General features: G+C 36.4%; 1 protein-coding gene and 1 pseudogene across 2 annotated transcripts; one reads left to right on the forward strand and one right to left on the reverse strand.

Moving 5' to 3' along the window:
* Window positions 1-5,537: 5,537 nt before the first annotated feature.
* On the forward strand, window positions 5,538-19,571 carry DPY30 (dpy-30 histone methyltransferase complex regulatory subunit). Of its 2 annotated transcripts, none has more exons than XM_007450960.1 (5): window positions 5,538-5,610; window positions 5,848-5,919; window positions 6,005-6,052; window positions 16,852-16,994; window positions 19,229-19,569. In XM_007450960.1, exons 2-5 carry the CDS (start codon window positions 5,884-5,886, stop codon window positions 19,299-19,301), a joined length of 300 nt encoding a protein of 99 aa, XP_007451022.1. In that variant the 5' UTR covers window positions 5,538-5,610; window positions 5,848-5,883; the 3' UTR covers window positions 19,302-19,569. The 2 variants fall into 2 exon arrangements, with proteins under 2 accessions (XP_007451022.1, XP_007451023.1); XM_007450961.1 differs by having other exon boundaries at window positions 5,568-5,748; window positions 19,229-19,571.
* On the reverse strand, window positions 8,963-9,958 carry LOC103075705 (transmembrane protein 33 pseudogene; annotated as a pseudogene).
* Window positions 19,572-22,733: the final 3,162 nt, after the last annotated feature.

The raw sequence follows: 22,733 nt of genomic DNA on the forward strand, positions 1-22,733 counted from the left end.
GTCTGGAGCCTGTGCTCTGCAATGGGAGAGGCCACAACAGTGAGAGCCCGCATACCGCAAAAAAAAAAAAAAAAAATTTATCCAAATATTTTTGGTCTTTTTTTGGGGGGGGCCATGCCACTTGGGATCTTAGTTCCCTAACCAGGGATCGAACCCATGCCCCCAGCAGTGGAAGCACAGAGTCTTAACCACTGGACCACCAGGGAAGTCCCTGGCCTTTTAATTTTAAAATAAATTCATGCTTTCGGTAAAAAAAAAAAGTTCAAACAATATAAAAGTTTGCAAAAAGCAAAGACATCCCTTCCCCATTTTCCCACTCCACAGGTAACCATATTTATAGTTTGTTGTATACCTCTCCAGGCTTTTTCGTATACATATACTAGTATATACATGTAAAAAAAAAAAAAAAAAAAGAATCTCACTACACAGATTTTCCTACAACATGAATTTTCAGATGAAATTATGTTGTGAATGTTTTTACATGCCAGTACCTATAAATCTACCTCATTCTTTTCAATGGCTACACAGTAGTCCATTGTATTGAGATATCATAATTTAATCTATTCCCAATCTCTTTCTACTAAAAACTGTGGTACAGTAAGTATCTTTGTACCCTTGTACATTTTTGTATTTTTATGGGATTAAAATCACAGAAGTAGAATTAGTGTGTCAAAGTGAACATTCCATTTTATTTTATCTCTTTTGTGGTAAGCTCATACTGAGTATGAACTCTTTACATAGTATGTGATAGTGAACATTTGTTGACTCACTACTCAGAATCCATTACCTTTCTTCCTTCTTCCTAGCCATTCTAAGGTTTTCCCTTGTGAAACCCGTCCTGTCCCATTGCATAGCGGTCATGCAATTCAGGTGGTATTAACTACCACCAGGTCATATCTTTGTCATTGCTCAGGGAAGGCAGTAATTTAGGTCTGTGGCAATCCGCACATGGCATCTGCCTTATCGAAATAACTGGTTCAAGTTGGATAGGTGAAAGAAAACTTCAGACTTTTTTCTCATGGGTAGACCCATGAGAAGTGATGCTTTCCCTCCTGGAATGTGGAAAGGAAATCTAAATATAGGCTCTTATGAGAAACGGCTGAAGTAATTGACAATTTTGGGATGGGAAGTGATATTAAGGTTAACCTTTTCCTTCATTTTTACTATTCTCATTGCTGAGGTATGTCTGTATCATAAAAATCAAGAATACACTTTATTCATGTCTTTTTTTTTTTGGCCATGCCACACAGCATGTGGGATCTTAATTCCAGGACCAGGGATTGAACCCGTGTCCCCTGCAGTAGAAGTGCAGAGTCTTAACCACTGGACCATCAGGGAAGTCCCTGTATTCATGTCTTTGAAAAGCCCATTTGATATGGTCCTTGGGGATGGTGGTAAGTGTGCCTGGACATGGATTTTGGTAGTGAAGACAAGGGAACTACAGGTGGAGTAGTTGTCTTCCTATATTAGACAACAAAAAATACTTCCTTGTTGTCTTTTTTTTTTTTTTTGCAGTACGCAGGCCTCTCACTGCTGGGGCTTCTCCCATTGGGCAGCACAGGCTCCGGATGCGCAGGCCCAGCGGCCATGGCTCATGGGCCCAGCCACTCCACAGCATGTGGGATCCTCCCGGACAGGGGCAAGAACCCACATCCCTTGCATCAGCAGGCGGACTCTCAACCACTGCACCACCAGGGAAGCCCTTTAGGTCTTCTTGAAAGGTGGTTGGTGTCCCTCCACACGAACCGCATTCAGAGGGTTAATTTACACTCAATAAATTCTGTGTATTTCTCTGCAAACATATTTGTGTGTGTGTGTGTGTGTGTGTGTGTGTGTGTGTTGGATCATGTTCTTTACTTCTCTGAGCACTTTCTCTCCCACAAATTATTTAAAAGAAAAAAACAGATTAGAAACAACAACCATAAGTAGAACAATATCACAATAATGAAGTACTTAGGTTTCACTTAGATTTATATAACTTTTGTTTACAAAGCAGTTTCATCTGTCTAATCTCATTTGATTCTCTCTGTGAAGAATTGTTATGCTAATTATATATGTGAAACAACATGAAGCTCAGAAGTGTTAAACTATTTGCTTAATTCCACATAGCAAACAAATGAAGGAACCAGGTTTTAATACTTAACTAATCCCAAATCAATTCTTTCTCTACTACACATATTGTATTATTCCTAAATAGGTATTGCCTGTCTAAATAGGTTAATATTTTATTAACAGAATTTGCATCATGTCTGTAAAAAGGGGGTCAAGAACAGTAGCAAAATTATTCCAGATTCTAGAATTCTAGTTCTAGAATCTATAACTACTATCTCCCCAAAACCCCAAGAAAGGAAGGCTAGAGACTAGTACTTTGGTGCAACTGCTTGCTTTCCTTATAAATTCACTTTTGAAAAAATATTTATCAAATATAAGAAACAAAAAATGAAAAGATGAATATAATAAGATCTTTGCCTTTGAAGAACTAAAAAATCTAATTGTGTTTAACTGTAAACAAAATATAAGGCAGGATGAGGTAAGTACCATAATAGACATAGTGGAAGTAGATGAGAGGAGTACTGAACAAAGTTTTGTACTACAAGTCCAAATAAGAGCTAAATGTTATTCTCATTCTTTTAATTTATCCCACTCTAGACAGTACACAAGATATAAAGCAGAAACTAACAACAACAAAAAAATAGTACACAATATTGCAAATTTCTGTCATAATGATGGTTTACAGGGCCATCTTTTTATTTTATTTTAATTTTTTTTATTGAAGTATAGTTGATTTACAACGTTGCGTTAGTTTCAGGTGTACAGCAAAGTGATTCAGATATATGTATATACCTGTGTATATATATATTTTTTCAGATTCTTTTCCGTTACAGGTTATTACAAAATATTGAGTATAGTTCCCTGTGCTATACAGTAGGTCCTTGTTGGTTATCTATTTTATATATAGCAGTGTGTATATGTTACTCTTAAACTACTAATTTATCTCCTCCCCTTTTCCTTTTGGTAACCATAAGTTTGTTTTCTATGCCACACTCTTTAGAATTTTAAACTTCATATCAAAACAACATTCTGCGGTATTTTGAATTAATTTTATACTTCCTATAACTTTCTTGCTACTTTGTTTCTATCATTTCTAGCTGTTATTTACTTATATTTATTTATTTATTTTTGCTCAGCTCTCTGCTGCTATGGCTTTTTCCCTGAATCTTTCAATTAATGTTATAAATGTAAAAACTTTAGCGAAGCTTTTTTGTAAACCACACTGATAACTTTTTTTTTTGATTGAGAGAAACCTGGCCTATAGTTAATTATTCTGTGCTGTTTCCTTCAGTAATCATTTTTACATTCTGTCCTTTTTCTTCAGTAGTGTCAGTGTCTTAATTAAAATCCAGTTTTAACTGTGAATCAATTCAATATATGTTGTGTACCTAGACATAGTGGAAGTAGATGAGAAGAGTACTGAACAAAGTTTTGTACTACAAGTCCAAATAAGAGCTAAATGTTATTCTCATTCTTTTAATTTATCCCACTCTAGACAGTACACAAGATATAAAGCAGAAACTAACAACAACAAAAAAATAGTACACAATATTGCAAATATTGCAAATTTCTGTCATAATGATGGTTTACAGGCACCATGTGAAGCATAAAGATATATAAAACAAGTTCTTTGTCCTGAAGGAGCTCACAGTCTAGCTTCCTACTTTACTAATACTGTCAGTACTTAGAAAATGTAAATTAGCAGCTCTCAGTTACTTTCTGGAAGACTTTTTTGTTTTGTTTTTTTTATTTTTATTTTTTTTAATTTGGAAGTTTTTATGGCGTGACTACTATGTATCGGGAAATGTATGTATATATAATAACGATCCACATAACTCTCCTCTTAAGTTTTCCCAATCATTCTCTGGTTTTACTTTCTGTTATTTTCCATTCCTGAAAAGCATTTAATCTTAATTTGAATCAATATATGTACTAGTCAGTTTCTATATCCTGTACATAAGCATCCACAACGTTGCATCAATTCTGCATGAAAAATTCTATATCCCATACAAACGCATCCACATCTTTGCAACAGTTCTACATGAAAAAGCTGTCACCAATCACAATGCTAATCAAGCATACATTATATAAGCTGATTTTTTTTTTTTAAGTTTTGTTTGTGTTGGGTCTTCGTTGCTGCGTGAAGGCATTCTCTAGTTGTGGCGAGTGGGGGCTACTCTTTGTTGTGGTGCGCAGGCTTCTCATTGCAGTGGCTTGTTTTGGAACATGTGCTCTAGGTGCGCAGGCTCCAGTAGTTGCAGCATGCAGGCTCAGTAGTTGTGGCTTTCGGGCTTAGTTGTTCCGTGGCACATGGGATCTTTCCGGACTAGGGATGGAACCCGTGTCCCCTGCATTGGCAGGCGGATTGTTAACCACCGTGCCACACGACCAGGGAAGTCCCAATCAAGTATACATTATAAAATAAAACTTTAAAAATGTATCCACAAGTCTGGATCCTAAACAAATTTTATTTACTTTAGATTTTTAGCCATGCAGTTTTAACGGAGTAGTAAAATGACATTGTTTGGGACTTCCCTGGCGGTCCAGTGGTTAAGACTCCACATTCCCAACACAGGGGGCACGGGTCTGATCCCTGGTTGGGGAACTAAGATTCCGCATGCTGCACAGCGCGGCCTTAGAAAACAAACACGTTAGTGTTATGATCACAAATATTTCTGCATTTTTAGAGTTATGGCTTTATCCTAGTATATTGATATGCCATAATTAAGTCTCCAAATATTTTACATGAAGTTAAAATATTTTCATATTACAAAGTGCAACTACAAATGGGATTATTGAATCAAAGACAGGCACTTTAATGAGTGTATCACTTATATTTACATTAAAATAAAAGGAATTTATTGGAATTACAACAACAATCCGATTTACTGGATCCTGTCTGGTATTTACAAATGTGTGTAGGAGGCAAATTATCTTTTGTATTTTTACAAATACAATAGTATCAATAGTATCACGATTTGGAAAGCAAGCTGCATATTGCTAATCTTGATACAAATGTAAGGTAGCACTAACGTGGCATGTTCACATATTTAAGGGCTGGAATAAAAGCTTACTACGAAACCCTAAAACATTTCTTCTTCCCCACTTTGGCTTTAGAGTAAAACAGTGACATTCTTTCGTAGACAGTTGAGTTTGGGCCTGTGATTTTCTAGTAAGAACTATCCAGCAAGTGGTTTCCGTTCCGCGAAGAAGAGCTTCGGCAGATTTCTGGCAGCACGGAGGGCTGGCCAGGTCGAACCTCCGCCGGCTGGCCTAGTCACTGGGTCTGCAGCTGGGGTGACGCCTGCTCTGGGTAGGCAGGTCGAAGAACGAGTCTTTGGCAGACCCCGAGGCCACAACTTCCCCAAGTCCCTTCTTGCCGCAAAGAGTATCGTAGTAGAATCAGGGCCGGTCTGGATCTCTCCCAGCCCGGCCCCCGCTGGCAGTTCTGCGCAGGCGCGGCAGTCGTGCGACATCCGTCACTTACGGCGGAAGTGGTTTGTGCTGGGAGTTGGTGGCGCGGTGCAGGGCTCTTAGGAACGAACGGCTTGGGCGCGGGTAATCAGCTCCCTTTCCCCTTTTCTCTACCTCTTCTAGGTTCTTGGGAGTACGGCGGAGCTTCCGGACCTGATGCGGGCGCCCGGTCGTGGACTGTCCCACCCTGTTCCTCTACTGCTCGGGGTGCTCCGCGCCCAGGTGGGGGTGAGGGGCGGGGTCGCGGCTGGGCTGGACTCCATCCTGGTGTCTTCGTCTTGAAATCTCCCGGGTAACTCACGGTTTTTCTTGTTTTCCAAGACTGGTATCCGGGGACTGTGACTTGCAGGGTCCACCATGGAACCAGAGCAGATGCTGGAGGGACAGACGCAGGTACCAGAAGGCCCTGGATTCAGGGTGGCGGTGTGAAGCAAGGAAGAGTGGCTGATGTTTCTGTGACCGGTGTTTTGTTTTCTAGGTTGCAGAAAATCCCCACTCTGAGTACGGTCTCACAGACAACGTCGAGGTAACTTGCCCAGTTCCTATGCCGTATCTTTGCGTCTCTTATGAACTGGAGAAAACTTGGGTTTCATTTTTACTAGGTTGCTTTGCACAAGGGAAAACTTTATCGTCACGAACGAAATAGTGGCAAATTATGGGCAACTTGTTTTATTAGCGGTACTAATACTTCGTGGTATGCAGACGTACACATCAGCTGAGTCGAGAGGTTGAATTTTGAAAATGATATAGAGAAACAAACATACATTACTGATGGAGACGCAGAATCCTTTTGCTTGGTGGCTACTAATGCTCTGTTGGGATACTGCATTGGAAAAACTGCACATCACAATTAAGAAGCCCATTGTATTTGTAGCAGAATAGTGTGCTGGTGAAGTCAACATTTCGTAAATGTTGATATCTTAGCAGAGTTCAGTAGTAGGTGCCATTGGAAGCTATAACAGGTAGTAGACACTGTTTTTGCCTTAATGGTTGAGTCTGAATTCAGAGAGTACATGTGTAAAATGTACAAAAGAAGGTATACTTTTATAGAGCTTTTTCATACAGGTACTAAGAAGTTGCTGTCTAAAAGAAGAAGTTACTTTCTAAATGAATGAATAAATGCTGGAACAGTTGAATTAACCAGAGCTAGGTGGGATTGGTTAGGAAAACAGAGAGTTCCTGGAAGAGATGTGGGTGTTTTATGAGGGTGGGGGGGGACATCATCAATAATTAAGTTTGGATAAATGAGGGCAGGAGCATTTCCAAGCAGAGTAATGATAGTAATAGCTGCTAATATTAGTCCTTTTACTATGTGCCAGGCACACTCCTAAGTAACTTCCATGTATTTTCAGTCTTGCAAGGCTCAGAGAATTTGGATAACTTGTCTAAGATCACTAGGAAGTAAGTGGAGAGCTGTGTGTTAAACCTAAGCAGGCTGACATTTTTGAGGTGGAATTAAATTGTATTGCTGATGTTGACCAGCTACTAGAGTTCCTGGCATGTGGAGTGACTACTCTGTGCCTATAAAATTGCTAGGAATGTTTGTTGGTTTGATATCAGGGTTAAGAAAATCTGAGTCTTTTCATAATGCAGTTTTTAATTGAACTGCTATGCTGAATCAGGTGAAGATACTTTATGCCACTTATCATTTAAGAGATTTCTTTTTAGGCATCAGCAGTCTTTTCTTGAGGGTGCTTGTGTATGGAGGCAGAGCCATTATACAGTAGAGCAGTGATACCAAATTCTCTGTTTTTCAAACCCTCAGACCAATTTCCATGGTAAAGTGAGAAAAAAAATAAGAGTGGAGTGAGTACTGATGATACATTATTTGGTGATTGGTTTTCTTGCTTCCATAATTTTAAAATGCCTGTTCTTTTATGAGTATGGTGATAGTAAAATAATAATTATGCTTGTTTGTTTGTAAGTTTTTACTTGGTAAAATAGAGTTAACAACCCTATGTTAGTCCCTTCATTCACTGTATTATTTTAATTTACTTGTTTGTGATATCTCAGAGTCTACGTTACTCTTAACATTTTGCAATATTTTAAACATTTCAATCATGCAACAATAATAAAGATCAGAATGAATTTTATAAAGGAGTTGATGGAAGCTCAACAAACGTATTTAACATATTATACAACTAAAATCACATCATAACATATCCAGTTCTCCCAAATTTATCTATGCATGATTTTAAACATTTCAATCATGCAACAATAATAAAGATCAGAATGAATTTTATAAAGGAGTTGATGGAAGCTCAACAAACGTATTTAACATATTATACAACTAAAATCACATCATAACATATCCAGTTCTCCCAAATTTATCTATGCATTACAACATTGAAATGCACACTATTTCCCCCACAACTCCTCCTCTGGCCCCATTTCTATTCAATAACCTTATCTATATAAACCTTTCTGTTTAATCTTTTAAATCAGATTTGATGGGTAAGTATGTATAGTCTTCAATATTTCAGAACAGATACCAAGTTTAGTCACATGCTCAGTCTTCAGTTACATTCCTTTCAGAAAGCATCTGAACTGCTGCAATTGTCTGTGAAAATTCAAGCCTAAGAAACCGAGAAAACTGGCAGTCAAGAATCTGACCTAAGTAATTGTGTAAACTACAATAATACTAAAACCTATGTGTGCACATTTCTAGAAGAAGGATTTCCTATTTGAGAAATGTTACTCAATGGGTCTCTGAAAGGAAAACTGTCTGACTACTGCTCTTTTATGTAAAACGCTTAGGTGACCACAAGTATTTAACCCAATTGGCTGACAGTCTTACAGTTGGGCCTTTTAAAAAAAATATTCAAAGCCACAGAAGTAATTATGAAAATAAAATTTTGGAAGATCATAGCATAAGATACATATAGAATTCCTATTATAATGGTACATCCAAAATAAATCCTAACAAAGCAGCACAAAATCAATTTAAAAACAATTTGAAATTAAATAGTGGGAAGTGTTTTTGTTAAAATCATCAACCAAAATTACTGAATGGCAAAAGAATACTGTCTCAAAATATACTGAATTTACATGTTAATATTACCATAATGAACTCATGCCAGATATAAATTCAGGTTACTAATTAGATGAAAACGAATTTTAGAGCTATTTTTACAAGAGAAATAAAGGTACTTCATGATAAAGGCACAGCAGCGTCTAAAGAATTTTTGGTACATTTATCACAAGATTTAAATTTCCTTAACTGTTAACAACACATTACAATAAAGTTTCTCAGAAAGTTTAAAAGGCTTGACTTAACATGCCAGGAAAATGATTATTTTTCTTTTGAGATGCATTTATGTAAATTATGTAAATTGCAGTGAGGTCAGTTTTATACCTGGAATTAACCATCCCTAGCAGAAGTACCAGCAGCTAACAGTGCTTATTTATATTACACATAACTTAGCTGTATGTTAAACTATGCAACTGTTGGTGCCAGTCTGCTTATAAAGACAATGCTTTGGAGACGAAGTCTTCTCACAAACAGTGGGCAAGCAGGTTTCATTATTAGATGTTCAACAACAATCCTCCGTTCATTAAACAAGGTCCAATAATATGGACCTCTTCTAGAGGAGTATCGAACAGTAAGGAATCTATGGTATATAAAAGGCTGGAGCAAACTTCCTTGACCCTAAAAAGCATTAAAACTGTAGCAGGCATCAAGAATATTTCATGACAAGCAATGAATTTCAGAATATTCTGTTGATTAGCGCTGAATTTATCCGAGAGGTCTCAGCAGAGGTAAACTATTTGAACCCTTTGCATCAAGGCACCTTTTTCGTGTATGTGGCAGTATGAAGCGAAGAAAATAACGAGACTGGGAAATACTAATTGTAACGGGGTAGGAATTGAGAAAGATGAGTGAACAGAACAGGTAGTGACAGCTGTCCTCTAACAAAGCCTGGGCCAGGAATGCTCTGCTTAACTGGAAGTGTAGTAAGCTTTAGTGCAGCCTCAGAGCACTAGCCAGAGCATTTGCCAGCAAAGCACGTCGGTAAAAGCTTGCTACTTCATGCACCCCAAGAAGAGGCAGAACAAAGAGCAGTAAACTATGAACAAGCGAGAAATTAACATTGCCGTGGCCAGTTTATTGGCCGTGATGAATTGCACTGCGCCCGCCTCTTGGGGGCCGTTCGGGGCCGTGTCCACTATGGGGGGCTTATTACACACGCCTCTGGGAGGCTGTCCAGCACACCCGAGAGCACAGCTGGGTTTCTAGAAAGACCAGAGTGAAGGCGGAGCTTTGGAGCAAGGCCCAAGACGGCCGACCTAACGCCGCCGGCTCCAGGTTATTGCTGAACCCGGAAGTGCTCCCTTGACTTCCGTCCAATTATCTTTTTAAAAGAGATTTAAATAGTACGAGAAAGGCGTGTTTCACGTTTATCCGTGTAATTGTCATTTCTGGGTTCTCCATTCTTTTGTGTAGATCCAGCTGGTATCATTTCCCATCCTCCTGAAGGGCTTTCTTTAACATTTCTTGTAGTGGAGGTCGGCTGGGAAGGAATTCTTTAAGGTTCTGAATGTCTGAAAAGGTAATTATTTTGCCTTTGCTTTTGAGGTATTTTTGCTGAGTATTTGCTCCACTGTCTTCTGGCTGACATTGTTTCTGCTGAAAAGTCTGCTATCATTCCTATCTTTGCTCCTCTGTAGTTAACGTCTTCTCTTTGTGCTTTTAAGATTTTATTACTGGTTTTAAATAACTTTATAATGTGTCTTGGCGTAATTTTTTTTTTTAATGTTACTTGTGCTTAGGATTCGTTGAGTTTCTTGGATCTTTGGGTTTAGAGTTTTCATTAAATTTTTTTTTTTAAATTAATTAATTAATTTATTTATGGCTGTGTTGGGTCTTCGTTTCTGTGCGAGGGCTTTCTCTAGTTGTGGCAAGCGGGGGCCACTCTTCATCGCGGTGCGTGGGCCTCTCACTGTCGCGGCCTCTCTTGTTGCCGAGCACAGGCTCCAGACGCGCAGGCTCAGTAGCTGTGGCTCACGGGCCTAGTTGCTCCGTGGCATGTGGGATCCTCCCAGACCAGGGCTCGAACCCGTGTCCCCTGCATTAGCAGGCAGATTCTCAACCACTGCACCACCAGGGAAGCCCCTAGAGTTTTCATTAAATTTGAAAAAATTTCAGCCATTATTTCTTCAAATATTTTCAAGTATTTTGTTAGCTTAATTTACTAATTCTTTCCTCAGTCTTCTTGAACATATGGAATATATTATAATAACTGGTTTAATGGCATTGCCTATGCTATCTGTATCATTTCTGTGTCTGTTTCTGTGAATTGGTTTTTCTCTTCATTATGGGTAATTTTTTCTGCTTCTTTGCCTGTCTGGTAATTTTTATTGGAGGCTGGGCATTATGAATGTTACCTTGTTGGGTACTGGTTATTTTTGTATTTCTTCATATACTCTTGGGCTTTGTTCTAGGACTCGGTTAAGTTACTTGGAAACAATTTGATCTTTTGAGGTTTGCCTTTAAGCTTTTTTAGGTGGGACCAGACCAACCTTTAGTTTAGACTTAATTTCTTCCTCTTGTGTATTCTACCCAGTGCTTCATGTGTTATGAGGATTTCCCATCCTGGGTCACAGGAACATGAACTACTCCTGGCCTGTGTGAGCTCCAGGGATTGTGCCTCCTGCTTCCTCCAAGTGGTTTTTTCTTCTGGCCTTGAGTAGTTCCCTCACACATTTTGTAAAACATTTTGTAAAACATTGCAAAATGTTAATACAGAGTAACGTAATGGTTTTTGTAACCAGTTTTTTTTCTGTGTGCACGTAGCTTGGATTTCTCAAATACACTCAGCGACTTATCAGTAACATCAGTTTTCTTTTTATTCAACTTTTCAATCTACAGAAATGTGATACCTACTTGATAGCTCAACTGTAACCAGCTATTTTTGTAATTTTGTAATAGTTATCTACCAAGTTAGAGAAGCCTTATAATATACAGTTGATTGTTGGGGGGGGTAGTCTCATTATCACTATGTATGTAATCTGATAGTTTTAAAAACTAAATTTTCTAGAGCAATAAAGTAACTATAATGTTAAGTAAACAATTAAAAAATTTTAATAAAATAAAAAAGATAATTGACTTTTTAAATAAAAATAATCAATTGCAGGGTTTATAACATATGTAGAAATATAATATATGGTAACAATAGTATAAAGGCCAGGAGAGAGGAAATGGAAGGATACTGTTATAAGGTCCTTATACCATACATGAAAAGATATGATACCACTTGAAGGTAAATTGTGGGAAGTTAAACTTCCGTACAATAAGTCCTAAAGCAACAACCTAAAAAAACTGTAAGTCAATAATGGACATAAAATGGAATTCTAAGACAAAAAGCAGCAGCAGCAGCAGCTGTAGAGTAGTGGTTTCCAGACTCTGAGATATCACAAACAAGTAAATTAAAATAATACAGTGAATGAAGGGACTAACATAGGGTTGTTAACTCTATTTTACCAAGTAAAAACTTACAAACAAACAAGCATAATTATTATTTTACTATCACCATACTCATAAAAGAACAGGCATTTTAAAATTATGGAAGCAAGAAAACCAATCACCAAATAATGTATCATCAGTACTCACTCCACTCTTATTTTTTTTCTCACTTTACCATGGAAATTGGTCTGAGGGTTTGAAAAACAGAGAATTTGGTATCACTGCTCTACTGTATAATGGCTCTGCCTCCATACACAAGCACCCTCAAGAAAAGACTGCTGATGCCTAAAAAGAAATCTCTTAAATGATAAGTGGCATAAAGTATCTTCACCTGATTCAGCATAGCAGTTCAATTAAAAACTGCATTATGAAAAGACTCAGATTTTCTTAACCCTGATATCAAACCAACAAACATTCCTAGCAATTTTATAGGCACAGAGTAGTCACTCCACATGCCAGGAACTCTAGTAGCTGGTCAACATCAGCAATACAATTTAATTCCACCTCAAAAATGTCAGCCTGCTTAGGTTTAACACACAGCTCTCCACTTACTTCCTAGTGATCTTAGACAAGTTATCCAAATTCTCTGAGCCTTGCAAGACTGAAAATACATGGAAGTTACTTAGGAGTGTGCCTGGCACATAGTAAAAGGACTAATATTAGCAGCTATTACTATCATTACTCTGCTTGGAAATGCTCCTGCCCTCATTTATCCAAACTTAATTATTGATGATGTCCCCCCCCACCCTCATAAAACACCCACATCTCTTCCAGGAACTCTCTGTTTTCCTAACCAATCCCACCTAGCTCTGGTTAATTCAACTGTTCCAGCATTTATTCATTCATTTAGAAAGTAACTTCTTCTTTTAGACAGCAACTTCTTAGTACCTGTATGAAAAAGCTCTATAAAAGTATACCTTCTTTTGTACATTTTACACATGTACTCTCTGAATTCAGACTCAACCATTAAGGCAAAAACAGTGTCTACTACCTGTTATAGCTTCCAATGGCACCTACTACTGAACTCTGCTAAGATATCAACATTTACGAAATGTTGACTTCACCAGCACACTATTCTGCTACAAATACAATGGGCTTCTTAATTGTGATGTAGTTTTCATTAAATTTGAAAAAATTTCAGCCATTATTTCTTCAAATATTTTCAAGTATTTTGTTAGCTTAATTTACTAATTCTTTCCTCAGTCTTCTTGAACATATGGAATATATTATAATAACTGGTTTAATGGCATTGCCTATGCTATCTGTATCATTTCTGTGTCTGTTTCTGTGAATTGGTTTTTCTCTTCATTATGGGTAATTTTTTCTGCTTCTTTGCCTGTCTGGTAATTTTTATTGGAGGCTGGGCATTATGAATGTTACCTTGTTGGGTACTGGTTATTTTTGTATTTCTTCATATACTCTTGGGCTTTGTTCTAGGACTCGGTTAAGTTACTTGGAAACAATTTGATCTTTTGAGGTTTGCCTTTAAGCTTTTTTAGGTGGGACCAGACCAACCTTTAGTTTAGACTTAATTTCTTCCTCTTGTGTATTCTACCCAGTGCTTCATGTGTTATGAGGATTTCCCATCCTGGGTCACAGGAACATGAACTACTCCTGGCCTGTGTGAGCTCCAGGGATTGTGCCTCCTGCTTCCTCCAAGTGGTTTTTTCTTCTGGCCTTGAGTAGTTCCCTCACACATTTTGTAAAACATTTTGTAAAACATTGCAAAATGTTAATACAGAGTAACGTAATGGTTTTTGTAACCAGTTTTTTTTCTGTGTGCACGTAGCTTGGATTTCTCAAATACACTCAGCGACTTATCAGTAACATCAGTTTTCTTTTTATTCAACTTTTCAATCTACAGAAATGTGATACCTACTTGATAGCTCAACTGTAACCAGCTATTTTTGTAATTTTGTAATAGTTATCTACCAAGTTAGAGAAGCCTTATAATATACAGTTGATTGTTGGGGGGGGTAGTCTCATTATCACTATGTATGTAATCTGATAGTTTTAAAAACTAAATTTTCTAGAGCAATAAAGTAACTATAATGTTAAGTAAACAATTAAAAAATTTTAATAAAATAAAAAAGATAATTGACTTTTTAAATAAAAATAATCAATTGCAGGGTTTATAACATATGTAGAAATATAATATATGGTACTGATAGTTTTAAATAAAAACTAAATTTTCTAGAGCAATAAAGTAACTATAATGTTAAGTAAACAATAAAAAATTTAATAAAATAAAGTAAAAAAGATAATTGACTTTTTAAAGAAAAATAAAAATCAATTGCAGGGTTTATAACATATGTAGAAATATAATACATGGTAACAATAGTATAAAGGCCAGGAGAGAGGAAATGGAAGGATACTGTTATAAGGTCCTTATTCCATACATGAAAAGAGGGGACTACTCAAGGCCAGAAGAAAAAACCACTTGGAAGAAGAGTTCCCTCACACTCATGCTCTGATAAATACTCACTTGAACACTGGAAGGCAATCTCTTAGTCTCTTTCTATGCAGCTCTCTCCTCTGTGAAAGTTTCCTTTTCAGTACTCTTCTCTGCAAGTTCTAGTTCTCTTGGTCTCCCTGAATTTTCAATTCTGTCTTCTCAACTTAGGGAGACTTCAGGGCTCTGCTTGGGGTCCTCCTCCCTGGGTTTTGTTATATAAGTTCTCTAGGCAGGATGCAGTAAGCTGGGGCAATCATAGGATTCACCTAATTTTTTCCCATTTTTGTAATCACTGTTCTACACTCTTAAAAGCTTAATCTTTGTGTGTGTGTGTGTGTGTGTGTGTGTTTGTGGTTGGATATACATTTGACCCTAGAACAACCCAGGTTTGAACTGCATGGGTCCACTTAAAAGTGGATTTTTTTTCAGTAGTAAGTACTGTAGTACTACACGATTTCCAGTTGCTTGAATCCACGGATATGGAACTGTAGATACAGAACCACAGATATGGAGGAACAGCCTATATAAAGGGCCAACTGTAAGTTATAAGCGGATTTTTGGCTGGGTAGAGGGTCATGTTGTTCAGGCATCAACTGTATATTTTTTAGATTAATTCAGGATTTTGACTTTACTAAAAGTAAGCATAGCAATTGGCACATAGTGGATAGGCAGTAAATGTTTAAATGAAATAAATGAGAGGATTTGGCCAAGGAGCTTATTATAGGATCTATCAGAGTTGCTTAGGCATTGCTGTTTCTTTTTCTTTCTTTTTTTTAAAATTAATTTATTTGGCTGTGTTGGGTCTTCGTTTCTGTGTGAGGGCTTTCTCTAGTTGTGGCGAGCGGGGGCCACTCTTCATCGTGGTGCGCGGGCCTCTCACTATCGTGGCCTCTCTTGTTGCGGAGCACAAGCTCCAGACGTGCAGGCTCAGTAGTTGTGGCTCACGGGGCTAGTTTCTCCATGGCATGTGGGATCTTCCCAGACCAGGGCTCGAACCTGTGTCCCCTGCATTGGCAGGCAGATTCTCAACCACTGCGCCACCAGGGAAGGCCCATTGCTGTTTCTTAATGAAGGTATTGGGATGTCATGTAATTGACTAGTTTTTATCATATATGGGTATTTGTTGAAATTTACTGGTGAACTATAAGTTTCCTAATTCATGGGCAAATGAAATATCTGTTTCATACATTAAATAAGTATAGGTAATTATTTTTATTAAGTCCAAAAATTAGACTGAAAAATCACAAGCAAAACTAGACAAGTTACCTGACATAGTTCTGGCAAGTGTTTTTGGAAAGCAAGGTATGTATGTTGTAGTTATATGCTTAAAGTTTTTTCTCAGTTTTTACAAAATAAAATTTTCTTTAAAAAAATTAAGTGTAGAATTTTTTTGTTTGTAATTGTTGACTCATTTATATCCAGTTCTAGTATGATTGGAACAAAGTTCATTTAAATGAAAGTGCTCTTAATAGTGTTTTGTCTTTGAGATAGCCACTTATTTCTAAATTTCTGAAATGATAGATTTTCAGAAGAAGGCAAAGTTTTCCAGTAAAGTAGTTTTTGATGCTCTGGATGTCAGGTGAATTTATATGAAAGACCCAGATTTTGGGGGGTTCTTAGGCGGAGGAAGTGTAAGTCATCATTTCTGAAACATCATTTAAATATCACATTAATGATCTTTCCCATATTAGTCATTTCTTCTATTTTTTGGCTAATTTTACTTTATATTTTTTCTTAAATTTACTCATTTTTAAAAAATCATAGATGCATTTGTTTAGAAAAGAAACAAATGGAAAAGCATTCTCATTGCCGTAGAGGGTAACCGTAAAAATGAAAGCAGTGAATACAAAACAGTGGTAATAAATTTTAGCTAGATTCTGTTGCCAGTTGAAGTCTCTAAGCTGAAGCCTGCTCTCTGTTAAGAAGGGAGTTTAGCAAGTGTTACAGAAGTGTTAAAGACATGTTAGTGCCAAACTGAGACATTGTACTTGATATTATTCTGTGATAAAAGAATTGAAACAGGACTAGTTTTCTCACTGTGATTCAGTGCTACTTAGTGTCATGTCCAGATTTTTTGAAGCACATTGTAAGAAGGTGTATTCTCATGAAGAAAAGAAAAGGCACTTGTATTTACTTCTAAAAAGGCAGAAAGAAAGAGAGAAAGTAAGTGTAGGATCTGGAGATACGACATTAAAAGAATGAGATATTATGGTGCCTTCAGAAAATGCTTGAATGAAATTTAGAAATGGGTCTGATTTTATTTTGGCAGAAAGATTTGCAGTTCACTCAGCTTTCTAGTCATTGATTTACCTTTTCTATTAGTTTTATATTTCCATTAATTTTGGTTTAGCACTCAAAATAATCTAGTTATTTTAAAATATTCATGCATGTTTTTTGAATTCACTAGAGGATAGTAGAAAATGAGAAAATTAATGCAGAAAAGTCATCAAAACAGAAAGTGGATCTCCAGTCTTTGCCAACTCGTGCCTATCTGGATCAGACAGTTGTGCCTATCTTATTACAAGGACTTGCTGTGCTTGCAAAGGAAAGGTAAGATAATAGTGTCTGCAAATGGAGTTACCAGAAAAAGCAAAATAAAAACTTCCCTAGTTGAAATATCATGAGTTATGTATAGTTATTTTTTACTATATAAGGAATTTATAGATACTGAAGTTTTTTTAAAAACAAGTCAGCCATAATCTCAATTCAGACACTTATTTTTCTGGTAGTCTTAGATCATATGCATATTTGTAATCATGGTATACATGTAATTTTATATCTCGTTTTTACTTAAAATTATAAGATAAAACTTCTTCCATATCTTTACAGAGCCTTCATGATCATAAATGAAATTATAATATCACAGTTAACTTAGCCATTTTCTTGTTGTTGACCATTTAGGACCAATTTCCTTTGTTATTATTGATCACCAGGTAGTTTATCTGTTTTCATACCCTTTTACTTTTGCTTAATTACTTTATGATAAATACCCAAGAATTGGTTTGCTATTTCAAATGACATGACTATTTTTATAGTGTTTGACACATAATATCATATTTCTGTCCAAAAGTTTATCCTTAAAATTCTTCAGGTGTCATCATAGCCTCATGTGCATGTGTGTTTTAAACTTTTTTTTGCCAAGTTGTTTTAATTTACATTTCTTTGTTAGCACAATTACAGTTTTTCTCTTTTCTGTACATGTTTTCTGTACAAAAATTCTTTTTGTAAGTAAATCCAATAAGAAAATTTTGTTGTAAGTTACATTAGTCAACATTTATTGGGTGTAAATTATGTTTTTCTCAAAGACTAATAATGAACACTGTAGTAAACTGACATAACTTGATAAGGAACTTGATGGAACATATCTGAGTTATTTAGAATAGGTGTATTACTTAGTTTTATTTTTAAATTATTTTTATTACTTAGTGTTAAGTTAAAAAATTAAATGAATAAACAATAAGTATTTGTTTTGGATTGTTATATCTATAAAATAGGATTTATTTTTGACTGCAAGATATGTCTTGGCTCTACTACTGACAATTAAAATATGGGCATCTTTTATGCATTTTTGTTCTTTCTCTAAGGAAGGCCAATATATCAGAAATTCTAAATATTGCTTTAAATGCTAGAAGAAAAGAATTTGAAGAAGTTTTACAGTAACATTCTATTAGTAAATACAGTTTTTTTTTTTTTTTTTTTTTTTTTTTGTGGTACGCGGGCCTCTCACTGTTGTGGCCTCTCCCGTTGCGGAGCACAGGCTCCAGATGCGCAGGCTCAGCGGCCATGGCTCACGGGCCCAGCCGCTCCGCGGCACATGGGATCTTCCCGGACTGGGGCACGAACCCGTGTCGCCTGCATCGGCAGGCGGACTCCCAACCACTGCACCACCAGGGAAGCCCTAAATACAGTTTTTAAGTAAGCATTCTAGCAAAATAATTCATCAAATTAACTGTAAATATTATGTAACAAGTATTGTCTCTGTCTAGTTAGTTCAAAAGGCTGTTTAAAGTGCTAGGAGAATGTTTTCAGATCATTGTAAATCAATTCTAAATATGCCTTTTTTTTTTTTTTTAAATATGCCTTTTTATAGTAGGGTTTAAAGTAGATGTTTCCCCCAATTTTTCATCTTTGGACCTGTTTTATCAGCAAAAACAACATATGTAAAAGTGATAAATATGAAATAACACCTCTTTATTTTATTAAAATTTTTTTTCCAGTTTTGAGAAAAAATTTACATACGTCACTTTATAAGTTTAAGGTATACAGCATGATGGTTTGATTTACATATGTTGTGAAATGATTACCACACAGGTTTAGTTAACATCCATGATCTCATATATACATATATACAATATATACATATACAATAAAAAGAAAAAAAGAAAAAAATTTTCTTCTTGTGATGAGAACTCTTAGGATCTACTCTTTTAACAACTTTCCTGTATATCATACAGCAGTGTCAGCTATAGTCGTCATGTTGTACTTTATACCCCTAGTACTTAGAACTGGAATTTTGCACCACCTTCCTCCAACAACCCCTCTCTCCCACCTCTTAATTTTAAAATATGTTTAAGGGACTTCCCTGGCGGTACAGTGGTTAAGACTCCGTGCTTCCACTGCAGGGGGCACAGATTTGATCCCTGGTGGGGGAACTAAGATGCCACATGCTGCACGGTGTGGCCAAAAAAACAGAAAAAAAAGATGTTTTCATTATGGGACAATACATTTAAATTAACATGTCTCGAATATAAATTTCTAAATTTTGGATTTCTTTTCCCTTACAGACCACCAAATCCCATTGAATTTCTAGCATCCTATCTTTTAAAAAACAAGGCACAGTTTGAAGATCGAAACTGACTTATTGGGAAGAACAGAAAAATTTGGTTTCCACTGTAGATTTACGTGATTAAGAGGCAACTTTAATTGCCATGATTTTCCCCCCCATTTTGGAAGTATAAGAATCATCAGGACAGCAGAACTTATTTTGGAGTTGCAGAAGAAGACATATCTCCCTTATTGATTTAATCACATACTTATTTAATGAGTGTATTCTGTGCAATTTTTTCTCAGATTGTCTTTAACTTTGTTTTTAAAATGACCTTCAAAATAAACTGTTAAAACATCATTATCTTACAGTAGTGTTTGTTCTATATGACAAATATTTTATGTGGTTCAGTTGTTTTCATGTATTTCTTATTCCTTGTGTCTTAGAATGCTGCAGAGTTTTACAACAGTGTGAAAATACACCAGAGTCGAGTAGAATATAAAAAAATCTCAGCCAGTTTTTCTAGTGTTGTTCCTGGACCTCTTGGAGGGTAGGATTTGGGCATCTTCAATTTTTAACAAACATCACCAGTGATTCTAATGCACAACAAATTGTTTTTTTTTTCACAATAAATTTTGGAGTGCTGCTAAGCATTGCAGAGGGTGTACAATATCCTTCAATGCTATCAACCTTTATGGTATTAATATAATAATAGCTATCATTTATTGCAGTTCTACTATGTGTCAGGCACAGAACTATTTTATTTGGTATCTCTAATGTAGCAGTTCTGCAAAGTAGATGTTGTTATTCCCATTTTGCAGATGAGGAAACAGATTTGGAGAAGTTAAGCGACTTGCTCAAGACCACACTGCTGGTAAGTGCTTGAACGGGCATTCAAACCCAGTTCTACCAACGTGCTGCTGATAGCTAAGTGAGAAGTACTTGTGCTAGTTAACATATTGCTTCTTTTCGCAATAAAACACACCAGCTAGTCCTTTTTTTTGGGTCTGCTCACTTTGTCCTGTATGAAGAAATTGAGATAATGCACTAGCTCAGAAAAGAGAAAATTGAAGAGAGCCAGGAAGGATAAACGTTCGGTGGAGCAGTGGTTTCTCAGCTGGGAGTGATTTTGCCCCCCCCCTTTCCCCAAGGGACATTTGGCGATGTCCAGAAGCATTTTGGTTGTCACAACTGGAGTTAGGTGGGATTTTACTGGCATCTAGTGGGTAATGGCCAGTGAGGCTGCTAAATATCTTAACGATGCGCAGGACAGCCTGGGTGCCCCACCCATCTCCAAGAATCATCCAGCTCAAAATGTTAGTAGAGCTAAGGTTGAGAAACCCTGCTTTGGAAGCATATATTAATGACATGTCTCCAAGCTAAACATGTGAAGGCAAAGTTAGAAATTTAATGCTGACGAGGTGTGTCTTATAGTTCTCTTTAATATAGGAAACACATTTCAGTAGGAGTGACACTTTTGGGGAGGTGATATGATGGTTTTGATATACATCTGCAGCTCTATAGGTTTGAATAGGAAAAACCTGGAAATATTGAGCTCTTAATATTTATGCTTATGTAGTAGTTTTCGTAACTATTAATTTCATTAAATTTATTTTGGTGATTTGACTAACTCATAAGTTAATCTGTCTATGTCTTTTAATGATATTTTAATATTCGAGTAAGTACTAACTGGGTAGTCTTTTATTAAAGCATCAATAATTTTATCTTCTTAACAGTTCTTCATCAGTGATTCACATCAGAGCCACTTGTGGAACTTTTCATATATAAATATATATATAAATATATTAAAAATATAAATATAAATTATATCTCTCTGTGTTATATATCTCTTTTATACATCTATATATCGATGCATACCTGGACCCTGGAGAGCCTGATTCAACTGCGATAGAGCCTGGGCTTCTGAATTTGACAAAAACTCTAAGGCATTCTGATACCACCTTTGGTTAATGACCACTTAGAAGTAATTCAGTACTCTGCCTAACGCTGCATGGCTTCCAGTGTTCTAATGAATTATCTTCAAGATAGGGCTTAAATTCATCTTAAAATCGATACTTTTTTCTGTAAGGGCTGAGAATAGGCATGTCTTTTGCTGGCAGTGCACATCCTACTTAGCACTTAACCATATGCCAGGCACCATGCTAAGTACTTTACATGAGTTGTCACTTAACCTCAAAACCCTGTGAGGTAGGTTTAATTTTAATACCTCACTTTTAGAGGAGGAAAGTGAGATTTGGTTAACTTGCTTAAGGTTGCAGGGGAAGTAAGTTTGGGGCAGGGATTCATACCCAGTTTAATGCTATATTACCTCCCTGCCCTGAATGCTGTAGTACTCTGTGCTCTAATGCTCTCAGATGTGCTTAAAATTTTTCTTTGGGGGAAAAATCAGTCTGCCCTTATGTGTATACAATAGAAGCCCTCTTATCTAGCTGGTAGATGAAAAATAGAAAAATAGGAGTCATAGTAAGGAAATGTAAATGACACTGTGAACAGTTTTTTTTTTTAAACTTAGAAAATATTAATCTATATTAACTTGGTAATATTTTGATGTCAGCCTTTGCTCTGAGTATGGGTTCTTTGATTGGATTTCTGTATCTTCCTTCCACAAACCACTCCTATAATGTATGGTTTACAAATTTCAGTTTCAGATTTTTTGACAGTAGTGTAAGATCTTAGACATTTAAGATCTTAATTCTTAAGGCATTAAGTGTATAATGATATACTTTTTCATGATTTTTTTTCTCCAGCCATCTTATCTGCCTCTAATTTGACAGTTGTTTTTATTGAGTCCAAAGCATTCCACCTAATTTTTGTACTAACACCTTTTGCATTATGTGTTTGTGTTTCATTGGTTTATGTAAAATTTTATTAAATTATGTAATGGCAGTACTTTGTACATCTCGTATAAATAGGTTGGAGAACATGATTGACCCTTGTTAGTTATGCACACAAACCTGGGAGAAGAGTGCAACAGTGTGTTTTTCCTAAAAAGTGTAGTCTACCATCTTTAAGAATTCAGCTTGTGGTGGGCATGGTTCAGTGTATTTTACTATGGGGAGGGACAGCATCACTTAGTCCAGTAAGTTGGTTAAATAGAAATCAGTTAAGAAAGCTTCTACTGTACTTTGATGAGGTATTTCATGTGTAGCTGACAATTATACTATAGAAACAATTCCTACCCTTTGACTGCTTAGTCAGGAAGATAATGTTTAATAAACGTATACAGTAATAGAATAAAAGGTACTGTATCCTGTAGAGTGAATTCTTGAAAAATGTGGACAAGTGGGAGGACCAAGAGAGTAAATCAGGAATAGATTCCTAGAGGATATAGAGACCTTGAATTGAAAAAATAGAAAAATAGGGAATTCCCTGGAGGTCCAGTGGTTAGGACTTAATGTTTTCACTGCCGAGGGCACGGGTTCAATCCCTGGTCAGGGAACTAAGATCCAACAAGCCGTGGCCAAAAAAAAAAAAAAAAAAAAAAAAAAAAAAAAAAAAAAAGG

Source organism: Lipotes vexillifer, unplaced genomic scaffold (assembly GCF_000442215.2).
Source record: "Lipotes vexillifer unplaced genomic scaffold, Lipotes_vexillifer_v1.1 scaffold776, whole genome shotgun sequence".
In the NCBI taxonomy this organism is placed as follows: domain Eukaryota; kingdom Metazoa; phylum Chordata; class Mammalia; order Artiodactyla; family Lipotidae; genus Lipotes; species Lipotes vexillifer.

Coding starts and splice junctions, on each gene's coding strand:
- DPY30 (XM_007450960.1), top strand. CDS start 5,884: ATGGAACCAGAGCAGATGCTGGAGGGACAGACGCAG. Junction 5,920..6,004: donor TGCTGGAGGGACAGACGCAG/GTACCAGAAGGC, acceptor TTTGTTTTCTAG/GTTGCAGAAAATCCCCACTC. Junction 16,995..19,228: donor GCTGTGCTTGCAAAGGAAAG/GTAAGATAATAG, acceptor TTTCCCTTACAG/ACCACCAAATCCCATTGAAT.